This window comes from Sebastes umbrosus, chromosome 21, assembly GCF_015220745.1.
Source record: "Sebastes umbrosus isolate fSebUmb1 chromosome 21, fSebUmb1.pri, whole genome shotgun sequence".
In the NCBI taxonomy this organism is placed as follows: Eukaryota; Metazoa; Chordata; class Actinopteri; order Perciformes; family Sebastidae; genus Sebastes; species Sebastes umbrosus.
The window spans coordinates 23,105,578-23,125,823 of NC_051289.1; the positions used below are offsets into that span (position 1 = coordinate 23,105,578).

The 20,246-nt window shown below is 41.2% G+C and overlaps 1 protein-coding gene and 1 non-coding gene across 4 annotated transcripts in view; one reads left to right on the forward strand and one right to left on the reverse strand.

Moving 5' to 3' along the window:
- The first annotated feature begins 2,016 nt into the window (after positions 1-2,016).
- The window catches only part of LOC119480529 (partitioning defective 3 homolog), a 431,832-nt gene continuing 413,602 nt past the window's right edge, over positions 2,017-20,246 (forward strand). For all 3 annotated transcript variants that reach the window (XM_037756853.1, XM_037756854.1, XM_037756855.1), the window contains exon 1: positions 2,017-2,328. In XM_037756853.1, coding sequence (XP_037612781.1) covers positions 2,209-2,328 — 120 coding nt within the window. In that variant the 5' untranslated portion in view covers positions 2,017-2,208. The remainder of the gene's footprint in view (positions 2,329-20,246) is intronic.
- On the reverse strand, positions 11,628-11,709 carry trnas-aga. The gene has a single exon. It is a non-coding gene; the product is annotated as a tRNA-Ser (tRNA).

Genomic DNA, 20,246 nt, shown 5'->3' on the forward strand with positions numbered 1-20,246 from the left:
ACTTATTGTTTACACAAATGTAACCTGGTGGCTGATGTAACGATTCAGGGAGCTTAAAAAAAAAATTTAAATAAGTTATTTGCTAATTATTATCTATTTATCAGCATACATGGAAATATAAGCATATCAATTAACTTTGTATTCTTTTCCTGGAAATGTACTAAATAAATGACCAGCTATCGTGAAAATAGCAGAAAATAATTATTAAATAATGTTTATAATAAAGTAATTTTTGATAAAGTTTGAGGTAAATATTTTTTTATAATTTGGCAGTAATTCCAAAGAAATTCCAAATAGGTTACTTGCTAATTATCCCCTTATCACCATGACATTTACCTGTAAAACCTGTAAAATGAAGTGTTACCAAATGTGGCATAAGGTATAACACTGCTGTCATAATGACAATGTGAAGTCAACAACAATCTGGTCACACAGGCGCACACACACACACTCTCCACATTCACACAAGTATGGATGTATAAATGTATGTTATTTTAGTAGTGTACCGTAGTTGTATTTACTTTTTTATTTTTATTATTTATTAGGGCCCGAGCACGAAAGTGCCAGGACCCAACGGTGTCCTGGCACGAAGTGCAAGGAACCTATTGTTTTTGTCGGTATTATTATTTTTCTGCTGCAAGAACGCGTTTTTGACGACCTTAGCCATCCCCAAAACTCACCAAAATTGGAACATGCGTCGGGAGCATGTTCTGTAGTGATTGGGAACGGGCGTCGCCAGCGGGCTCTATAGCGCCCCCTAACGCGTCGAAATCTAAAGTTGATCCGATATTCATGAAATTTGGTATGCATATCCCACTCATCATTTGAAACATATTCCTCATTGGATTTCATTAGCTCCGCCCACCCAGAAGTCGGCCATATTGGATTTCATGTCATTTTTAGCGTTTTATAGGCCGCGTACTTTAACGAACTCCTCCTACAGATTTGATCTGATCGACTTGAAATTTGGTCAGGACCATCTTAAGACTTTGAAGATGAAAAGTTATTAAAATGATGAGTGTTCACTTAACGACCGGACCGTAGCGTGGCGGCCATTTTGAGCCATTCGCCATGAAACAGGCAGTTATTGTAACTCAACTGTACATAGTCCGATCTGCCCCAAATCTCTCAGGTATGATGGTGGTCCAGTACTGATGACATGTATATGAAAAATTATACTCATAGCCCCGCCCCAAGACGTTAGCCCCGCCCCCTTTCATAACTCATGAACCGTTTGTCGTAGAGTCTTGCGGGAGGTGTCATATCACTCAGCAGAGAGTGCCTGTTTCATTGGTGAAAGTTATGCCCGCCCCCTACACATTAGCCACGCCCCCTTTCATAACTCATGATCCGTTTGTAGTACAGTCTTGTGGGAGGTGTCATATCACTCAGCAGAGAGTGCCTGTTTCATTGGTGAAGGTTATGCCCGCCCCCTACACATTAGCCACGCCCCCCTTCTAACTCGTGAACCGCTTGTCGTAGAGCCTTGCAGCAGGCGTCGTGGCGCTCGTCAGAGTTTCGGCTTCACGGTGCCCGGCCGTGTCGGTCGGCGTCCCGCCAGCATCCCCGACGCGCAAGTAGGGGCGAGGGCCCGTTCATCGCTGCTTGCAGCTTTAATTTTTTCATTATTTTAGTTACTTATGTACTTGTTTGATATGCTGTGCACATTATGTTGTTTGGTATGTTGTTTTGACTCTATGTACTTTGGAAAATGTAATAAAAAAGATTTACACTATAAGGGGTTTTATTTATAACATTCCCATTAGGTTACTATAGACTGAACAAAACATTGTAACAATCCAAGTGTTACACAACTTTCTCTGATAAGAAAGCAAAGTAAAGTGTCTGTGGATGGGTTTGCCCTCAGCTCCAACCTGCAGCTCTGTGGAGCCTATTGGTTCCTATTGGTTGGAGCTCGAGACATTCTTGGAGCCTGCTCTGACATGTGGGCGCGCTCACACTGTCACTCTCTCTCTAGTCTCTCTCTCTCTCTCTCTCTCTCTCCCAGAGAGGCTTTTTGTTGGGAACTTTTGTGTAAGTGAGTGAGTCAACACACAGGGACACACAGGGAGGACGCCACCACCCAGCTCCGTGGACGACTTCGCAACAAACTGCTGGATTTCTAGTGTTTGACGCACCGGGGATGGTTATTATCGGGTTTTGACGCGTCTTTTTCCTCATTGGAATTAACGCGGCGGAGGAGGGGAAATGAAAGTGACGGTGTGTTTCGGGAGGACCCGGGTGGTCGTTCCGTGCGGGGATGGGAATATACAAGTCCACAGCCTCATCGAACAAGCAGCCATGAGGTACAAGAAGGCCATCGCAAAGGTAAGCTCCAGCTCCAGCTCCAGCTCCAGCCGCTCCTCCGGTAACGCTTCACCCCGCGGAGTGATCCACTCTGGAGCCGCAACATGGCGCTCCTCCCCGGGCAGAGAGAGAGAGAGAGTGGGCAGAGGAGAGCCAGAGGCTGACCCTACAGAACCAGAGAGCCAGGAGGGACCCCCAGGGGCCCCCCTGAGGATAGGAGGAGGAGGGTGAGGGGAGTGGGGGACTTTTTTATTTCAAAGGTGATACTGGAGACTTTCATAATGGTAGTTCACTGTTCTCTCCACAAGGGAGATGTGAAAAAGTTGTGAAGCTAAATGGGCTCTCCTTCTGCTCTCTGTTGCACTGTGTGTTAGTTAGGTTGACAAAAGTTCAGGAAACACTGGAATTGTTCCCATTCAATAACTACTGTAGTTGTAGTTGTAGTTGGCAGAAAAAAGTGTGCATGGAGTTCATCCGGTGGAGTAATGAGGATGAAATGGGAACAAAATAACCCGCACTGTGTGTGTTAAGTGTGCCAATACTGCATTACAACATGTCACAGTGAAAACAACCAGATACAAAAATTAAATAAGTATTAAATAGGGCTGTCAAAGTTAACGCGATAATAACACGTTAACGCAACGCCACTAATTTCTTTAACGCAACTTCCAATCTGAAGTGGTAGCGGTCAGTTTTAAAGGCATGTATTGTTTAAATATGGCATCATATGAGACTAGAAAACCTAAGGAATCCATTGCCACCAATATGTCATACTAGCTTGTTGCAAAGGAGGTTAAATAACACTAGAAAGTTACGCTAAATTTTGGGGGGAAAAACTGGCCATTTTCAAAGGGGTCCCTTGACCTCTGACCTCAAGATATGTGAATGTAAATGGGTTCTATGGGTATCCACAAGTCTCCCCTTTACAGACATGCCCACTTTATGATAATCACATGCAGTTTTGGGGCAAGTCATAGTCAAGTCAGCACACCGACACACTGACAACTGTTGTTGCCTGTTGGGCTGCAGTTTATGATATGAGCATATTTAGCACATGTTTCATGCTAAATGCAGTACCTTTGAGGGTTTCTGGACAATATTTGTCATTGTTTTGTGTTGTTAATTGATTTACAATAATAAATATATACATACATTTGCATAAAGCAGCATATTTGCCCACTCCCATGTTGATAAGATTATTAAATACTTAACAAATCTCCCTTTAAAGTACATTTTGAACAGATAAAAATGTGCGTTTAATCGCGATTTAACTATTTTAATCGATTTACAGCCTTACTTTTAAAACATAGTAAACTGGCTACTACATACACATTACAAGTCCCAAAAGACACATGTTTAATCTCTGTGTGTGCATTCATGTCTCCGTCTCACACACACAGTTACTCAGTTGTATTTAAAAAAGCACTACTTGGCTCAGTGGAATGACTACCCTGTGTATCAATGGAGAAACCCCGCTTTGCACTCATCGCTCTTTGCAATTACATGCTGACAAAAAAGTTTTAAAGTTCATCCAAGTTTCATCCATCAAATGACGGAACGCATGACTGTGTGAAACCCCTCTGCCAAATGTGAACGAGGCCCGAGAAGGACACTGATTGCTTTTCCCCTTTGTGGGTTTCTAGTGGCCGCGCTTTCAAGCCCATTACATGACTAATGAATGAATTAAAGTTTGGTGCTGTTTCCATGGTTAGTGACAGCACTCTGTCCTCGCTGCCAGTGGGTGGTATTATTACCATTGGTTAAGGCTGTAGCTTCTTTTCAAGGCCTTTGGAATACCTAGATGGTTTCGCCAAGTTCTTTCTTTTCTGTGTTGTCGCTCTGGAAAACCTACAATCCTCTCTGTTTTAGAGAGAAGGCCTTTCTGTAACAGGTTTCAGAAAAATCCATATATGGTGAGTATAGGGATGGCAGATGAAGAACAAAACAAATGCTTTTCCTTCAGTACTCTCTCAGAGATGCTTCACTTCTCACCTGTACGCCTCCATATTGATAGATAAAATACCTTTAACTTCCTGGATATGATGAATATTCACTGTTATGCCTGAGTAGTAGATTTTACCACCGAAAGCAAACAGTGACGAAGTAGGTCAACATTACCACTCATTCTTGATACACACACACTAGCAATCACACAGACACACATACCCACGCTCATTCGCTCGTCTGTTGTTGCTGTGCTTGATGGTTTCCCATGGTTCAGCAGAACGGAGGCGACTGGTCCATTGATCCATGCTGTGGCGCTGTAAATGTAGAAGTGTAGGCTTCCCCTCTGGAGAACACTTACTTGGCTCGGGGTCAACACTAACTACTGTATCACAGGCCAGCCAGGACCTTTGGACTACAGGAAGATGTAATAATCACACATAGCAGGTCACTTGAGTTGTATAAGATTCCTGCAGCTGACAGCAACACAGTAACGCTTCATTTAAAAGTGCGAGAGTTCGTTTTTTATGTCTGCATTTACAATGTAACAAAAATCACAAGCGTGATACAAAATTACACTCACAGCATGCAGTTACTGTATCGAGCGATATGTATTGGAATGCTCATGTTTGCCATAAAAAAAGAGCATAAATCATACATAATTCATCCGAGACAGCAGTCAACACTGTGACAAAAAGTGAAATATGTATCTGCCACAATTCAGAAGACTGAGATTGCAAGGGTACATGCCACTTTTGGATAAGGACGGCATGCTAGAATAGGTACCTCTCTCAGGTCGCTTTTATACCTGTGGTTTTGTTCCTTTGGTCATGCACCAGCGTTTGATTGACAGCTTTCACACCAGTCTAAACAAACCCAACTAAACAGGCGAGTGCACCAGAGTTTGTTTGAACCACACCAAACAGGTTAGGTGTGAAAGCACTTTTTAAGTCCCGTTTCCTCCACAGGAACTTTTCCCTTGACATACTGTAGGAACCTTTTGATGAACTCCTTGCGTTTTGACTGCAGGGACCAGGGTCTAAATTAGATTCTGGGGACATCATTTTCTGGGGACTTTATACCCCCAATTAAGCCCTGGTTGGGGGGTAGTACTTTCTTAAAGTACAGGAACTTTCGCGGTGGGGTTTGCAGGGATGACTGTTGCTGATTGGTCAAAAACACACACAGTGCCACTGCTTCAACGGCTTCAATTTGTGTACCGCTTCATTCATAAACAAGAAAGTACTCTAGTATTGATTAAGGACCATTTTAGGATGAGGAGAGACATAAAAAGAGAGAGCAAGCGGAGAGGATGAGCGGTAGAAAAGAGAGACAGACAGTGTGGCGGTGCTGTGAATGGGAGAAAAAAAAGAGTTATTTTCTGATTCCTGATTCCTTTTAGTTCCCTGAAAGTAGTTCCTGGGACTAAAATTCCCAGGAACGTCTTGGTGAAAACGGGGCTTTAGAGCAAGTCAGGATTGATCATTATTGCTGTCATGACATCACATTTACCGCTTTGTTTATCTGATTTATCTGGATACAAACTGATATTAGAAGCACTTCCTGCCTGAGCTGAAAACTCTTCATCAACTTCTTCACATCCGCCTCTTCTCTGCCATCCTCCTCTATACTTAAAGCTGATCTCCACCTCCATTCTGCCTGACTCCTCTAATGTCTTCATCTACCTCTTCATTATGCATGAACCATCTTGGGTTGCAAACATATCTGTCACATGTATTGCTATGACATTTCTGTGATGCCTTTTAATCCTGTGGCCTCTTAGTTGCCTGTAACATCAGTGATCTGTGACATTAGACTTATTGTCCTCTCTAAATTGAGCTGAGCCCAGACAATGTCACACGCTGTGCCGGTGTACCTGATCTTCTCTGGGGACTCTCGAGGCCTTCGTCACAGTCTGAGTGGGACCGGGAAGTATGCATCAATCACCCACTCAAGCACCATTAACTTCAGAGTCAATGTGGTCGACAGTATGCACAGTCATGAAGGATTCATGCTGAATGGCTTTTCAAGCTCCTCATCCTGCCTTTTTGTTTCCCAGGGCCGTTGTTCTCAGCGCTCGGCCAGTCGAGTAATAACACAGTGTTTACCACATTTTTTAGTCGTGTAAGCAAGAGCAATATGAAGATGTTATTTTGTGGGCTTTCCTTTTTGGCACACAAAACAACACGTGGACGAGACTGGGAGGTTCGGATCTGTACTCATCATACAGTCTGGCTTCACATCTGGTACACCGTCAGAGACATAAAACTTAAGAACACTCAAGTCACTGCATCCATAATTTGTGGCTCGAACTCTTTGAAGAGCTGCATCTCCAGTTCCTATTTGTCTCCTACTTTCCCACAGTTGCTCAACCTAAATGGAGGTTAAGGCCTTAAAGCACATAATTGGCCTTTTCCCTCGCAAAATTCCACAAATTCGGGCTTGCAGGACATGTCACAGCAAAGTGAAGTTGTTGAAATACACAGATGCACAGATATCCTTAGGGGACAACACGGTTAAGCAACAAACAACGTCCATATCGCTGTCTCTTTCATTATGCGCTATATCAGCAGCATATGATGAGCATGTGTCTCATGGTTCCAGCATGTCTGAAGACAAGCCCGTGATGTGATGATGCATCTGTCTTTATAGCTCATACAGATGCATGTGACATCAATCATGAAATGGTAGGTGATAAAAGCGGTTGACTTATCAGTGACTGTGTCCACTGGGGAAATATGGAAGTAACTGAAGTAACTAAGATAAAGTAACACTTGGAATCCTTTGATTTAGCATAAAGACTGGATCACAAATGGCCGTTTTGACATTGTTTTTTGTGTTGATTAAACAAACATAATATAACAAGTTAAATGATAAGCCTTAGAGATTGGAGCCAGGCTCGCTGTTTCCAGGCTTTATGCTAAGCTAAGCTAATCGGCTGCTTCATATTTAGCATACAGAAAGTGAAAGTGGTATCAACTTTCTCATTTAAATCTGAGGAGGAAAGCAAATGTCAAACTGCCCCTTTAAAATTCCAGTTTTTCAAGAGTCTTTAAAGTCACCTTTAACTTCCGCCAGTTGAGTCCACCCACGGTCTTTTTCCTTGGTGGACGTTTACTTTTTCATTTTAAGATTTTTTTTCTGTTAATCAGTGTCAAAAGTAGGGATGGGAAAATTTTGGATTTTATCGCGGATTGCAATAAAAAACACTCACAATAAGTTGATCGTGGTGAGTTTCCATTATCGTGATAATCGTGAATATCGTCACGAGTGACTTGAAAAAGCTGGCTAGCTCAATATCATGGTAGAAGGTAGTGAAAAATAGAGTCTGATTTAAAAAAAAAGGAATTATCATGTAAGAAAGAACAGACTCACACAATGTTGCTATTTTTATTTTTTATTTATGGTTCACCTTTATTTATGCAGGGGGACCTTATGATTTATGATTACATTATTATGCACTGTGATGCAATACAAATATTTGTTTCGTAACAAAATGTAAGGTAAAGTAATTCCAGTATGTTTTAGTACTGTTTTAAGAGTTTTAATCATATTTCAATGATTATTGGGATAATATTGTGAATCGCAATTATTTTGGCCAGGATAATCGTGACATGAATTTTTCACATCTTCCCATGTCTAGTCAAAAGTGCAAAACATCCACTGTGATTCAAAGTTGCAAAACAATCAAACATAGAAACCGGTCAGTGAATTTTTTCTTACATGTTCAGGATAAAGTAACATGTTTATTGCACTTAAAAGAACCAGATGGTAGCATCATACCCAGCGACAGAACAGATCTATTGTCTGAGGCGTATGGATTAATAATGTGCAGTAGATTTTCTTGGATCTACCACAACATGAACACACTGACTTCACACCTACAGCAGGCTGCCTATCCCTGACCCCTGGCCTAAGGCGGCTCTCAGTCTCTCTGGCTCCTTGTCAGTTGAAAGCATGTCGGCTGGTGAGTAACGTTTAGCTGATGAGAAACAAATACAGTGCTGGGAAGCCGCTCCCTTTAGCAATGATCAGGATGGACACTTTTCTGCTGCAGGGAAAAGTTAGACAAGTTAGCATCTGTTTGTGACCTAATGTTTACTATAACTGATGTTGATTTGCAGGAAAAGTGAGAGACATGACACCCTCCGAAACATATGTTAGAGATACTGTCATTTTCAGAGAAGGAAGGAGTCTTTATATTGAAAGTTTGAACTATCTAAAATGCAATGAACGGTTGAATTTGCTCCGTTCAAACTCCACTCGTCTGTTCTGGGAATCATCAGCCTCTACTAAAAGTGCAGCTAAGAGTTTTTAATCCCCATCTATTCCCAGGTAAGGACCTAACAGCCAGCCAGTTGCAGCGGCACTGAAACACAGCGCAAAGAGAAAGTGGGAAGTGGCGCTAGAAGGGTTGTCAGTGCTCATTAGCTCACTACACTCAGCGGCTCGCTGCTTATGTAATGGAGAGGAGCTGCTGTGTGTGAGCAGGAATATTACAGTAGTGGAAGGTAATTGGGGGATTATCATGTGAGTGGACTGTACAAGGCGGAGCTGTATAGGATGATGGGATGCAATGTGATTGATGGTAACTGAGTCAGAGTAGTTCGGTTCAACTGTGGTCAAGCAGCAGAGATTTTTTAGAGTTCATCTCCACCACAGCAAGTAAGAGAAAGAAGATGTGGACTCAGTAACCTCTCTTCCTTTTGTTGTATTCTCTCATGGCTTTCCTTCAGTTTTCCATCCTTTCCTCTTCTTGTATCTTCATCTCTCTTTTCCTTTCTTCCTTTCTTCTCCTTCTTCCAGCCGACTGAGCAGTGTCCTTGCTTCCATGCTAATTCCTTCCAGGGGAATCGTGCCAGTCTTTGACTGAAACATCACACACCCGCTGCTCCAAAATCACGAGTTGAAGTTTGCCCAAATATTTAGAAGAGATGCTCAGAACCCCCGGCCTGCACTGCACCCCTTTACTGTGTGTCTATACTGAGATCTGAGACAGTGGTTTACTCAATCTTCTCCAGTCTTGCTTTTAAGACTAGTACGTTACTTCAGGTGCTATACGCAATCTTAAAAAATCTGCAGCAATAATAGAACACGCAGTAATGTTTGCAGAAAACAGATTATACAGTGCAAAATAGCCTGTAATTTCACATGGAGGCTGGCAACAGCGTGTTTATAGTAGTATAGTGGTGACAGTAAATGGAGGCGCAGACTGGTAGTTAAATACTAGTCTAAAAAGAGAGATCTTAAAGTTCGACTTCAAATTGAAATGACTTCAGTGTAAGTATAGTTCAGCAGTGCAGAAACACATACAGTACAGTCTGTTATAAGTAGTTGGACAATGACGTGTTTTTATTGTTATTTCGCTGCTCAACTCAAGCACACGTGGAACTGAGATGAAACAGTGACTATGAGGGGACTTTTTTCAGTGTTTCCATTCATATTGGATGAAGAGTGCAGGGCTGGTGAAGCACAATGATTGTAAACATACAGACAAGGCAACCAAGGTTATGGCCAAATATTAGGATGTTCTTGACTGTCAAATTCAGCCACATGACCCCAGGTTAAGCAAGAAGCGATGCTGGCTGCACTGCAGGCCCGACAGAATCAACAGGGGAGATACCAAGTGTCCGATATCTGTGGGTTGGAGATCTCTGATAGTGATGATTGTTTTAAAGGGGAACACCACCTAAATTACGAATTAAATTAAGAATAGGGAAGTTCAATCAATATTTGTGAACATGAGCTACTCTCTCTTAAAGCCAGAAACAGGAGAAGTAAGTCTCAAACTTGTGATGTCATAGGGTATAAAGTCTGGAGCTGCCCCATAGACAATGAATGGGGAGATGTTTGTTTTCTTTTTTATACCCAGATTATCTTTATTCTATTGTAGTGTTGTCAGTGTTGAAACAGAAAAAGTACCCATATACTCAGATCATTCCCCTGGGTGCTCTCAGTGTCATCTGTAACATCTCTCCCAATTCGTTGTCTATGGAGCAGCTCCACACGTTATACCCTATGACATCATGAGTTTGAGTTTTACTCTAGTTTTTGGATTTGGGAGAGAGTTGTTGTGTCATAGGAAGACCATAGGAATAAGATGTATGAATTTTGAAAAATGGGCTTAGTTCCCCTTTAAAGTGTATGTTACACAATTTGTTGTATTTAAATCTGGGGGACTATGTACAAAAAGGTCCACATTTCCTACACTGTTCACCAGTTATAGATACAAATGAGCTCAAATTAAAGCTGAAAGTTGATTCATTTGAAATCCAGTGTGCTGTAGTACAGAGCCAAAACAAAAAAAAAAAACTGCCAAAAAATGTCCAAATAAATGAGGACTGCACTGTGGGTGCTGCTACAGACTTTGGTCTACATTCGCGGCGTTTTGCATGTGGGTCAGTGTCTAGGAGAATTTGAGAGCACTTCCCGTGCAACCCGTCTGGCTGACTGACTAAACGACTGTCTGGCGAGCTTCCCTACTCACGTGGGCGGCACCAAGGACAATGACACCACACTGAGTCCCTTATCTCTCCCAAACAGTGCCTCTCTCTTCAGGGTCAAGCTGAGATGACTTTAGGGCTTCCCTCGCTGGCTTGCAATGCATCTCAGGTGAGCACACAGGTGCTGATATCACACATGCAAAGACTTGTGACTGCAGAGAGCAAAGCATCAGCTACTCTGGATGCTGAATTGAAAGTGTTGAGCTTTAAAGACGAAGCCAGTAGAATTTCTGGCTGTGGCTGCTTAACACAGCAATGCAAGAAGGCCACATGCCATAATGGTAAGTCTGAGTATGTCACAGCCATGCCAAGCCATTGGCCGGTTTTCCGGCTATATTCTGTGTTGGGGCATTCAGGGTCAGTTTGTCACTGCTGGTGTGGTTTTAGTAGCTCATTCTTTCTGTTTCTGTTTTTGCTGTGTTTATCCACTGCCCTTGAGCTAAATGACACAAATTCCTTTTTGTTGTCAAATCATTTACAGATTTAGCAGGACTTGACACAGTTTGGTAAAAAGCTTGTGATGAAGTTGTGGGTGTGTTTATGCATCCATGGACGTGTTTTCAGTGTGGGCATATATATTACCATATGTGTTCTTCAATGATTTTTTTTCTATCAGAGATGACGTGGCTTCATTCAGACATAGCTGTGTTTGACCACGCTGACATATCAAACATTTAAACTTTATTACTATGGAATTTGACCTCTGTATTGAACCCATTCTAAGCATTGTAGGAGCAGTGGGCTGCTCTGAAGCAACTTCGTCTTCAGTCTCTTGCTCAAGGACGCTTTGACATGTAGACAGTAGAAGCTGGGTATTAAACTGCCAACCTTGTGGTTAAAGGACAACCCACAGCTGCCCCGAAAAGTGTATTTCGTTGTCGGCAGGATTCGAACCTGCGCGGGGAGACCCCAATGGATTTCTAGTCCATCGCCTTAACCACTCGGCCACGACAACCCACACACACACACACACACACTGTCACACACACACACACACAACGTCCACATAGCTGCCAGCTTGTGTTTTCCCATCCCAGCCACAGCCTTGTCATGGCAGCGACTCTGTGTTGTTATCTTAACTCACTGGTTCAGATAATCGAGCTAATCATTAGCCTGAACCGTTAGAAGCCAGACAATAGCAGCAATGCACCGCACTTGATCTGGCATAACTTAGACATGCGTTTGTGTTGTCAGGCTTCTCTTTATAACTTCAGGAATGTTACAGCTCGGAGATAGCAGTGAGAGCCTTGCTGTTTATTCAAGATGGTCAATAATACCTATTGTTGTTCCAATGAAATGTTGTAGATGCTTAATGATGCCCTGACAAAATGCTATAAAATTTACCCCAACCTGATGTGGAGGCAGACGCTCAACCGCTGTCCCCCGAGGTCACAGCTCCCAGTTTCCCATCTCTGTCTTATCTCTCCTGCTCGATCCATTCCTATTCACCCCTAATGCTCCTGTTTGTTGTCACAGATTAGTCACCAGAAGATAACGGGCTTGCTTTGGGAAAGGTTAGCATTAAGCTCCTTTCATGTAATTCTGGTGACCTGGCTGGTAGCCGACAGGTCACGTTTGCCATGTGGTTGTGAAAATATCTGTGTATTGGAAGGATCAGATGAGATGAAGATGAAAAATGAGAAGAGTCTTCTGTGTTTTCCCTCTTTACTCATTGGCTTGCTTTCTTCACTTCCGTTTCTCTTCTCGTGCACTTATTTTTTTAAGCTGAACAGCCAATCAGAGTGATTTCTTTCACCGACGGGCGCCACCACCAACTCAACATGTTGAATTCAACATGTTGAATCGGCCAAAAAAACTAGACTGACGGACGCTCAACGATGGCCCCAAACTGTCCGACGGCCTACCATCGGCCTGGTGTGTCAAGGCCCTTACAGGAATTGGTTTCACCAGCCAACTGAGACAAAGTAGAACATGGCAGAATAAGCGGCAATCTCTTGTTATACAAAACCCTCCTCTGCTTCTGGTTTTAGAGAAGCTGCTCATTAGATAGGTTATTGTTTCTTTTACCCCATTTTTTTCCCCAATCTTCTTTTCTGCCTCATTCAAGAAGATACTTTTCCATCTTTTGCCCGGCAAGCTGCTGCAGGACTGTTGCCTGTTGCTGGAGAGCTGAGAAAACACAAATACTTCTCCTTCTGCTGTCAAACCACCCTCTTCTATATTCGGATGTATGTGCAGCGGCAGTATGCCTTCATAACAGAAAAGATTAACACATCGTTCAGCTGTTGTTGCCATCAGATGGGTTGGAGGATGGACTACATCGCCCATATTTGTTTTTGTAGATTTTTTTTTAAATGGAAAATTTGAGCAAGGTGACAAGCTGTTGAATTAAATGTATTTCATGCAGAAAGAGCCCATATCATGTTTGCTAATGCCGCTAAGATGGAAAAGCACTTTCAACCTCCCCGACACATTCTTAAAGGCTGTTTTGACAGCTTCCACTGTCTACGCTTTGCACATCTTAACATGCCCCCTCCCACCCTGTTTCTGCTCTTAAAATACACACAGGCATTACTTTTCCATTCAGTAATAGTATAGGCTGCTGTAGCTCCACTTTTTATGCAGGAGAAGCTCCCAATCTGGCTCTGAAGAAGAGGAGAAGCTTTCCCCCAGCTTTTATAGATTCCAGTTGTAGTTATACGATCATTTTCTCAGAGGCAGAGCTGCTCTGGAGGCAGAAATAATCCAATTGGTTCACTTCAACTTCAATGGGTACGGTGAAGGAAACACAACTTTATAAACTGGTGAAGTAATGGTATGAAAAATATGAATATATTGAAGGTCAGTTACAGTAATTGATAACTTTTGATCATCTGCCGTATTTCAGTTTGCAGAAAGAGAGATTTATGATCTCTTACTTTTATAATAGGAAAAAATGACTCTACATGTCAACATCTAACTCAAGCACCAAGATTATTTCTGCCCTGAGAGCAGCTCGTCTATTTGTAAAACTAAAACTCCAATCTAGTCCTGTTTCCGGGCTGTAGGATAACGGTCGATGGTTCATATGACATGCTTGACTGGCTGGCTGACCACATAGTCAAGGAAGTGGAGCGGTCTCCATTAACAACCCAACAGCTATGGTGTGGAGAGCCATATTATACATTTGCTTCACTTATCCATAAAATCTGTATTTTCCCATTTGATGACACAGTTGGCTATAATGTTTACTGGCAAGGAAAATGTGTGGATTTGCTCAGTGCAGTGGATAAGACCAATTCAGAGCACATTTCCTTTTTGTTTTGAGTACAGTAGCTTTCTGAAGTGCCTCAAGTTGTTCCTCTTGTTTTCCTCATCCCATGTCTCAGTGAGCTGACAACTCCTGCCTCCAGCTGGATCCAGCTGTGAGCAAGTTGTAGCAAAGGCCAACTATGTGGTTTGCGGTGTTTCGACATGCAGGCCACGCCAGGCCCTCTTGGGTGTGATCCACTGTTTTGTCAACAGCTTATTTCTGTGGCCGCTATTGCAGTTCCAGAGCGCTCAGTTACTGAAGCACAAGCGCGGGGTGTTTGTCGAAGAATTAAGAACAAGACCTCGCAATGATTGTGTTTCAGATGGAACACCTGATACATTTCTTATATAAGGTTACTTCCACATCATGTATGGATGAGGAGATGTTCTAGACCCAATTTCCTGCTACAATGCAAGGATATTCGCTTTAAAGCACTGGGATAGGAACACATTTATTTAGCTGTTGCTGTGATATACGCTTCTCTATTATTGAAAGATTAATTTTATTAATGCAGTGGCTTTATCTTTCCAAAGAACTGTGACACCTCGTCAAGCGAAAGGGATGAAAACATCCCTAAATTATAATATATATATATTTATATATACTGTATATCTATATATATCTATATATAGATATATATAGATATATATAGATATATATGTATATCTATATATATATATAGATATACATATATATCTATCTATCTACCTATTTATATATATATATATTTATATATATATATTTATATATATTTATATTTATATATATATATTATATATATATACATATATATATGTATTTATATACAGTGTATATATAAATATATACATATATTTATATATATATATATAAACTACGAAAGTCCGGATCTTCCTGGGGGCTTGGGTGGAACCAATAACTTTAACGAGGGGTGTGTTCCATTTACATGTATCAGTAAGTCATGACAGTGAACCAGCATTCACAATACCAGGCCCATAGAACGAGTACACATACATGGAATGCAACCCTTAACAAAGTTAGGCTTAATTAGCTACACCTGTGCATGTCCTGCTATGACCTGTCTCGTTTGTCATGAAAAAGGTTGTTTTTCCTTTTGGCCACAATGCGCAGAACAACTTCTAAATGAGTGGACAGACAAATAGCCTTGAAGTATTATCGCTTCATAAAGTTGCTATGGCTAGCGTGTTAGCAAACAAGTACCTATTTCACACCCAGCAGCTAGGGAGCAACATTAGCATGGAGGTGTGTTTCTGGTCAGCTGAAAAATGTAAGTCCGTCATTCACTGTCCTTTTAACTAAAATGCTGCATTGAGCTAACAGTTATACGGTTGAGTGATAATTCTTTGTGTGTTTGTTACTGTGACCTTGATAAAAAATGTTTTCACTGTGTTTCTGGCCAGCTGACAAATGTAAGTCCGTCATTCACTGTCCTTTTAGCTCTGTTTCTCTAGAAACTGTATCTGGCTCTTAGCATAAGTGTTGATTTTCTTCACCAGCTAGCTAGCTAACTAAACTGCTAACATTTTTTGCTTAAAGGTCCCATATTGTAAAAAGTGAGATTTTCATGTCTTTTATATTATAAAGCAGGTTTAAGTGCTGTATAAATACTGTTAAACTATCAAAACGCTCAATATACAGAGAAATACACACAGCCCGTATTCAGAAATGCGCGTTTGAAACAAGCCGTTAAGATTTCTGTCCATTTGTGATGTCACAAATACACAATATTTAGATCATTACACATTTTTAAACATAAACATTCGAAATGTGTCCCAGTTTATTTCCTGTTGCCTAGCAACGCAATTCCGTTGCAATTCCGTTGAAATGCACTAAAACGGAACGTTTCTGACAGAGGGTGAATACAGGTATATTCTGCCAGACAGTATGAGGAAAATAAAGTTTTTTTTGAACATTACAGCATGTAAACATGTTCTAGTAGAAACATAAAATACAAGTATGAACCTGAAAATGAGCATGATATGGGACCTTTAAAACTAGCTGCCTAATGAGCTAAAGATGCCAATATGCTGCTTTGAGCTTACAGTTGTACAGTTGGATGATAACTCTTTGTGTGTTTGTTTGTATGAGTGATCTCTGTCACACTACACATAGTAATGGAATTGTTAACATGAAAAAACGTATTAGCCAAGCTTCAGCCTTAGCCAACTAAACCACCTTTGTTAGACACACTTGAGACCGTTTCACACTGACTACTATTACACACACTGTTGCAGCAGGTTCAATGTGCTGCTTGGACAAATAGTTATCTCTTCTCACTTTCTTTTTGCTTTTCTTTGACCTCTTTATCACTTGGGTTATCTCTCCCTGCATGCCTCCCTTCTCCTCCTCAGGAGAAAAGTTCAAAAAGGGTCTCTGTCCATTTAACTTGTCTTCCTGAATCCTCTTCTTCTCCCCATTGTTTATAATCTGACATACAGTATCTGTGAGGCAAAATACACTTTACAGATCGGCTATGCATGGTGCTATAGCGTTTAAACTGTTGACGTGATGTCAGGCGTGATGTTATACGCTAAGATGTTGCATGTGTGCAGGCTTCCCTAAACAACAGTAGGCCTATCCCTTTAGAGATTCAGTGCCTTGTGGGAAAATACAATTAGAATGAAGAATGAATTGCTAATTGATTTATATGAAGTTTTATTATTTGTTTGGAAGGATTAGAATGACTTGATTGTGCAATGTAAGATTTGGAAAAAGATTCAGCATCAAAGTGGTCCTGTGGCTTTGTCTGTCAATGGCTTTTGATCCCACTAATGCACTCTGGGTCTTTCAACCCTCGAGCACGACGCGCACACATACACACAGTCTTTTCTTTCGCTGGATAAAGTAAATAAACATGGTTTTGTATAGTCAGGAGCTGCACTAAGCTTCTATCAAACATCGTTCAACCTACATTTTGATCTCATATTAGTAGATGAGCTTGAACCTAATCTGTGTGGCATCATCGTAATTTGGTATCAATATTAGTAGATAAGTATACTAAAGTAACCTCTAGTATACTAATGGTATGCTAAAATACTAACTATTATTGTCCTAGGATATACATCATGACCTGATGCCTTTTTAATAAAGCCGTCAATGTGTTGAGACTTAAAAAAGTAAAGTAAAGGAAGTAAAATATCTCATTCCAAGATGTTTTTCAACCCCAATTTTAAACTGGGTCTGGCTCCAGGACTTTTTAACATTCATTATTCATTCATTATTCAGTACTCATTATCAGCATGAGCTTAATTTTTCATGCTGTTGATACAGCAGTTCCCTGGATGCAGTTTAACCTGATTAACTTACTGATACTCAAAAAGCCTTGTGCCAAAATGAGGTGCCTATAGTGTCTGTGTCGAAGCCCACATTTATTGATTTGCCATAATTGTCCTCGTGAACCGTTCCCACTGGTCTGGAATCTATTATGTTTTCAGATTAAATCATTGTTATCCTGTCAAGCTGAGGGCACTATTTAATTTCCTTTGCTAAATAACTGAATAATCTCTCCTCTCTGTGATATATGATCTTTCTTAACTTTCCATTGTTTTGCATACGCTGCAAACACATCTGCCAACTAACCTGTTTTTCTGAAAAGCACCTGTCACATTGTCATCGATACAAAATGTATGTGCTTTTCCTCTTTGAAAAATATCTAAGTGTCACTGAGATGACTGGCGGTTTGTATGAATCTGTTTGTCTGGGGTTTTCCCAAACATCTGCCCACAAAGATATCCTCTCAAAAATCCAGACAGAGCTGTGAAATGGAAATGGCATGCTGCAGGGCTACAGGAGAAAAAATAAATCCATGATGTTAGATGGGCTTAGACGTTGGCGGGACTGTGGGATATTGGAGTCATTTGGACAGATTTATTTTGAAGCAGCGCAGTATGAACAGAGTGATAGGAAAAGTTTGCTACTTTGCTAAAGTGGATTCCTCTCTTTGTGAAGTTAATGAACGCAAGGGAATAGGTTTTTGGCAGGTTTTGTGCTCTGGAGCTTAAAATATTTAAAATCAAAGTTAGGACTTCCCTTGCTGGGAATTCACTCTTGTCTCTTTCTCAGGGCACTGATTCAAAAGTTTCTGTTGTGGAAATATACTAAAGTAGTCAGGAGTTCAGGGTGGCTTAATTAACGAATGATCTTTTAGATTGGTATTATTTGAGGCCTAAAATGGGCTGTTTCGGATGAGTTCCCATTCAGCAGTTCTATCAAGTGAATGAGATTCATATCAAATGTTCTCACTTTGGACCCTCAGCTGAAAATCATTGACACACATACAATTTGTGGCATATCTGCTAATTCTCTTATCTTGCACACATCTAGTTTTTGTTTGCTGATGCCATCTATCCTGTTTGTTTTCACTGTAACACAGAGCATTGCTATTTAACCTTGGCTTCATTGTGCATGGCCTTTTGAGTAAGTGAGCTATTTCTTCATCTCTTCTACAAGGACGTTGTATGTGATTACAGCCCAAGGCTACCAAGTTTTTATGAGAAAAATTATCCAGAGATGACTCAGTCTTTTTTTTTTCGTGTTGACTGAGATGCCTTTGATAGAATTGACATGCACCCAGAGCAGCAATAGCATGATGAATGGTTTGTTGTTTGTGTGGTGGACACCTAAGGAGAGCCACATCAAACACTAAGAAATTACATCCCGTCACTGCTTTGCAGCAAGGATGGCACCCCTTTAATATCTGACTGCAATCTGCTTTGGTGCTCTGACAGATTGATGATAATAATAGTGATTTCAAGTTGTTTGATTGATGATGTTGTGGTCTGTTGGTCTCATACTTGCCTATGTTTGGAAGAAGAAAGCGAGCAACAGTGCAAACATCTCAGGGCTTCTTCTACCCTTGGGCAAATTCAGACAAATTATCTTGACTTGTTTTTATCATAAAAACTATATTATTGCTGGTATTCCCCTCCTGCCTTTGTGCATTTAGTGTAAATAGGCTGGTATAAACAAAGGTGCTGGTGTTCTTGGTGCAGGAGATAGCACGTTGGTGTTTAAATAGATGCACCAACTACGAGATTATCTCAAAGCGCTAAGCTGTGAGCTCACGGTTAGACTACACATTTTCATTTTCAACTTAGCATGACACTGTGTTTCTGCAAATGAGCCGTAAACTCGGCTCATCTGGCTTCGTTGGCCAACACGGAGATTTCACTGATGAATATGTAAAGTTACTGATTTATCTGCGCAGAGTAATTTCCTGCCCAGACATTTTTTTTCTGGTCACAGAACATGTTGCGGTGTGATTAGTCGTTGCTTGGACCATGAAATGGGGTCATTCAGTACAGACTAAGGAAGTGCGGCTGAAAGACATGGGAACTATTTAAATGTGAAATCGTGGGTCGGTCACAGTGCGTTCGTGTGTTTGTCCTGACCTCTCTGTGTGGTCAGGATTCATTAGAATAGATTTCTTTCCAATAATTACTTTTTCAATTTAACTTTGAGCTCGTATTTCACACTGCGGGTACAACGTGTCCATTACCCTTGGACCACGTTGTCCCTGTGATAATGCGCTGCGGTCTGAGAGATCTCAACAGTTATTTCAGTATAAAAAACCTTGCTGCTTGTATGACTAAGGAGGTTTGTTTAGGACAGTGACTCATAGTCTTAGACTTCTATGTTTTTATAATAACAATGAGTAGTGAAAGTCAGCATGCTCAACATGTATGTACTAGAGACACGTCAGGCTGGCTTGGAGATGTCAGAAGGAATCATGGTTGGGTTTTGCTGTTGCTGAGGAAGAGTTAGAGTACATTGATAACAGATGGATTTCTGCTCCTCGACTGTTTTCTGAGGCTGTGAGGATGCTGACTTGCCACTGACAGGCCAACCACCTCACACCCTATGATTAGGGATCAGTAATGCCTGAGGGTAGGATACAGCCTGCAAATAGCATCTGCTTCCTGCAAACAGATCCTCACATTGCCAAAACATGGGCCTAAAAGATGGCTACCAGATATGGTTGCTGCTGATTTTGCAGCCTTTGGGTGTAGGAATGGAAATGCATCTACTGCTTACTAGATTCTACTTAGATTCTAATTCTGTGTACACCAGAGGGAATGTGTTTTATACTGGCAGGATACAGAAGAGGATTGTTTCTGAATGCTACAAATTTCTATCAGGACAATGTATTTGTTTTGTGTGCATCCTTGTTTTGTGTATTTGCTTCCTTTTATAAAAAGGAAAGTGGCCTAGGCCTACTGGGTATTGTAGTAACTCTTGAA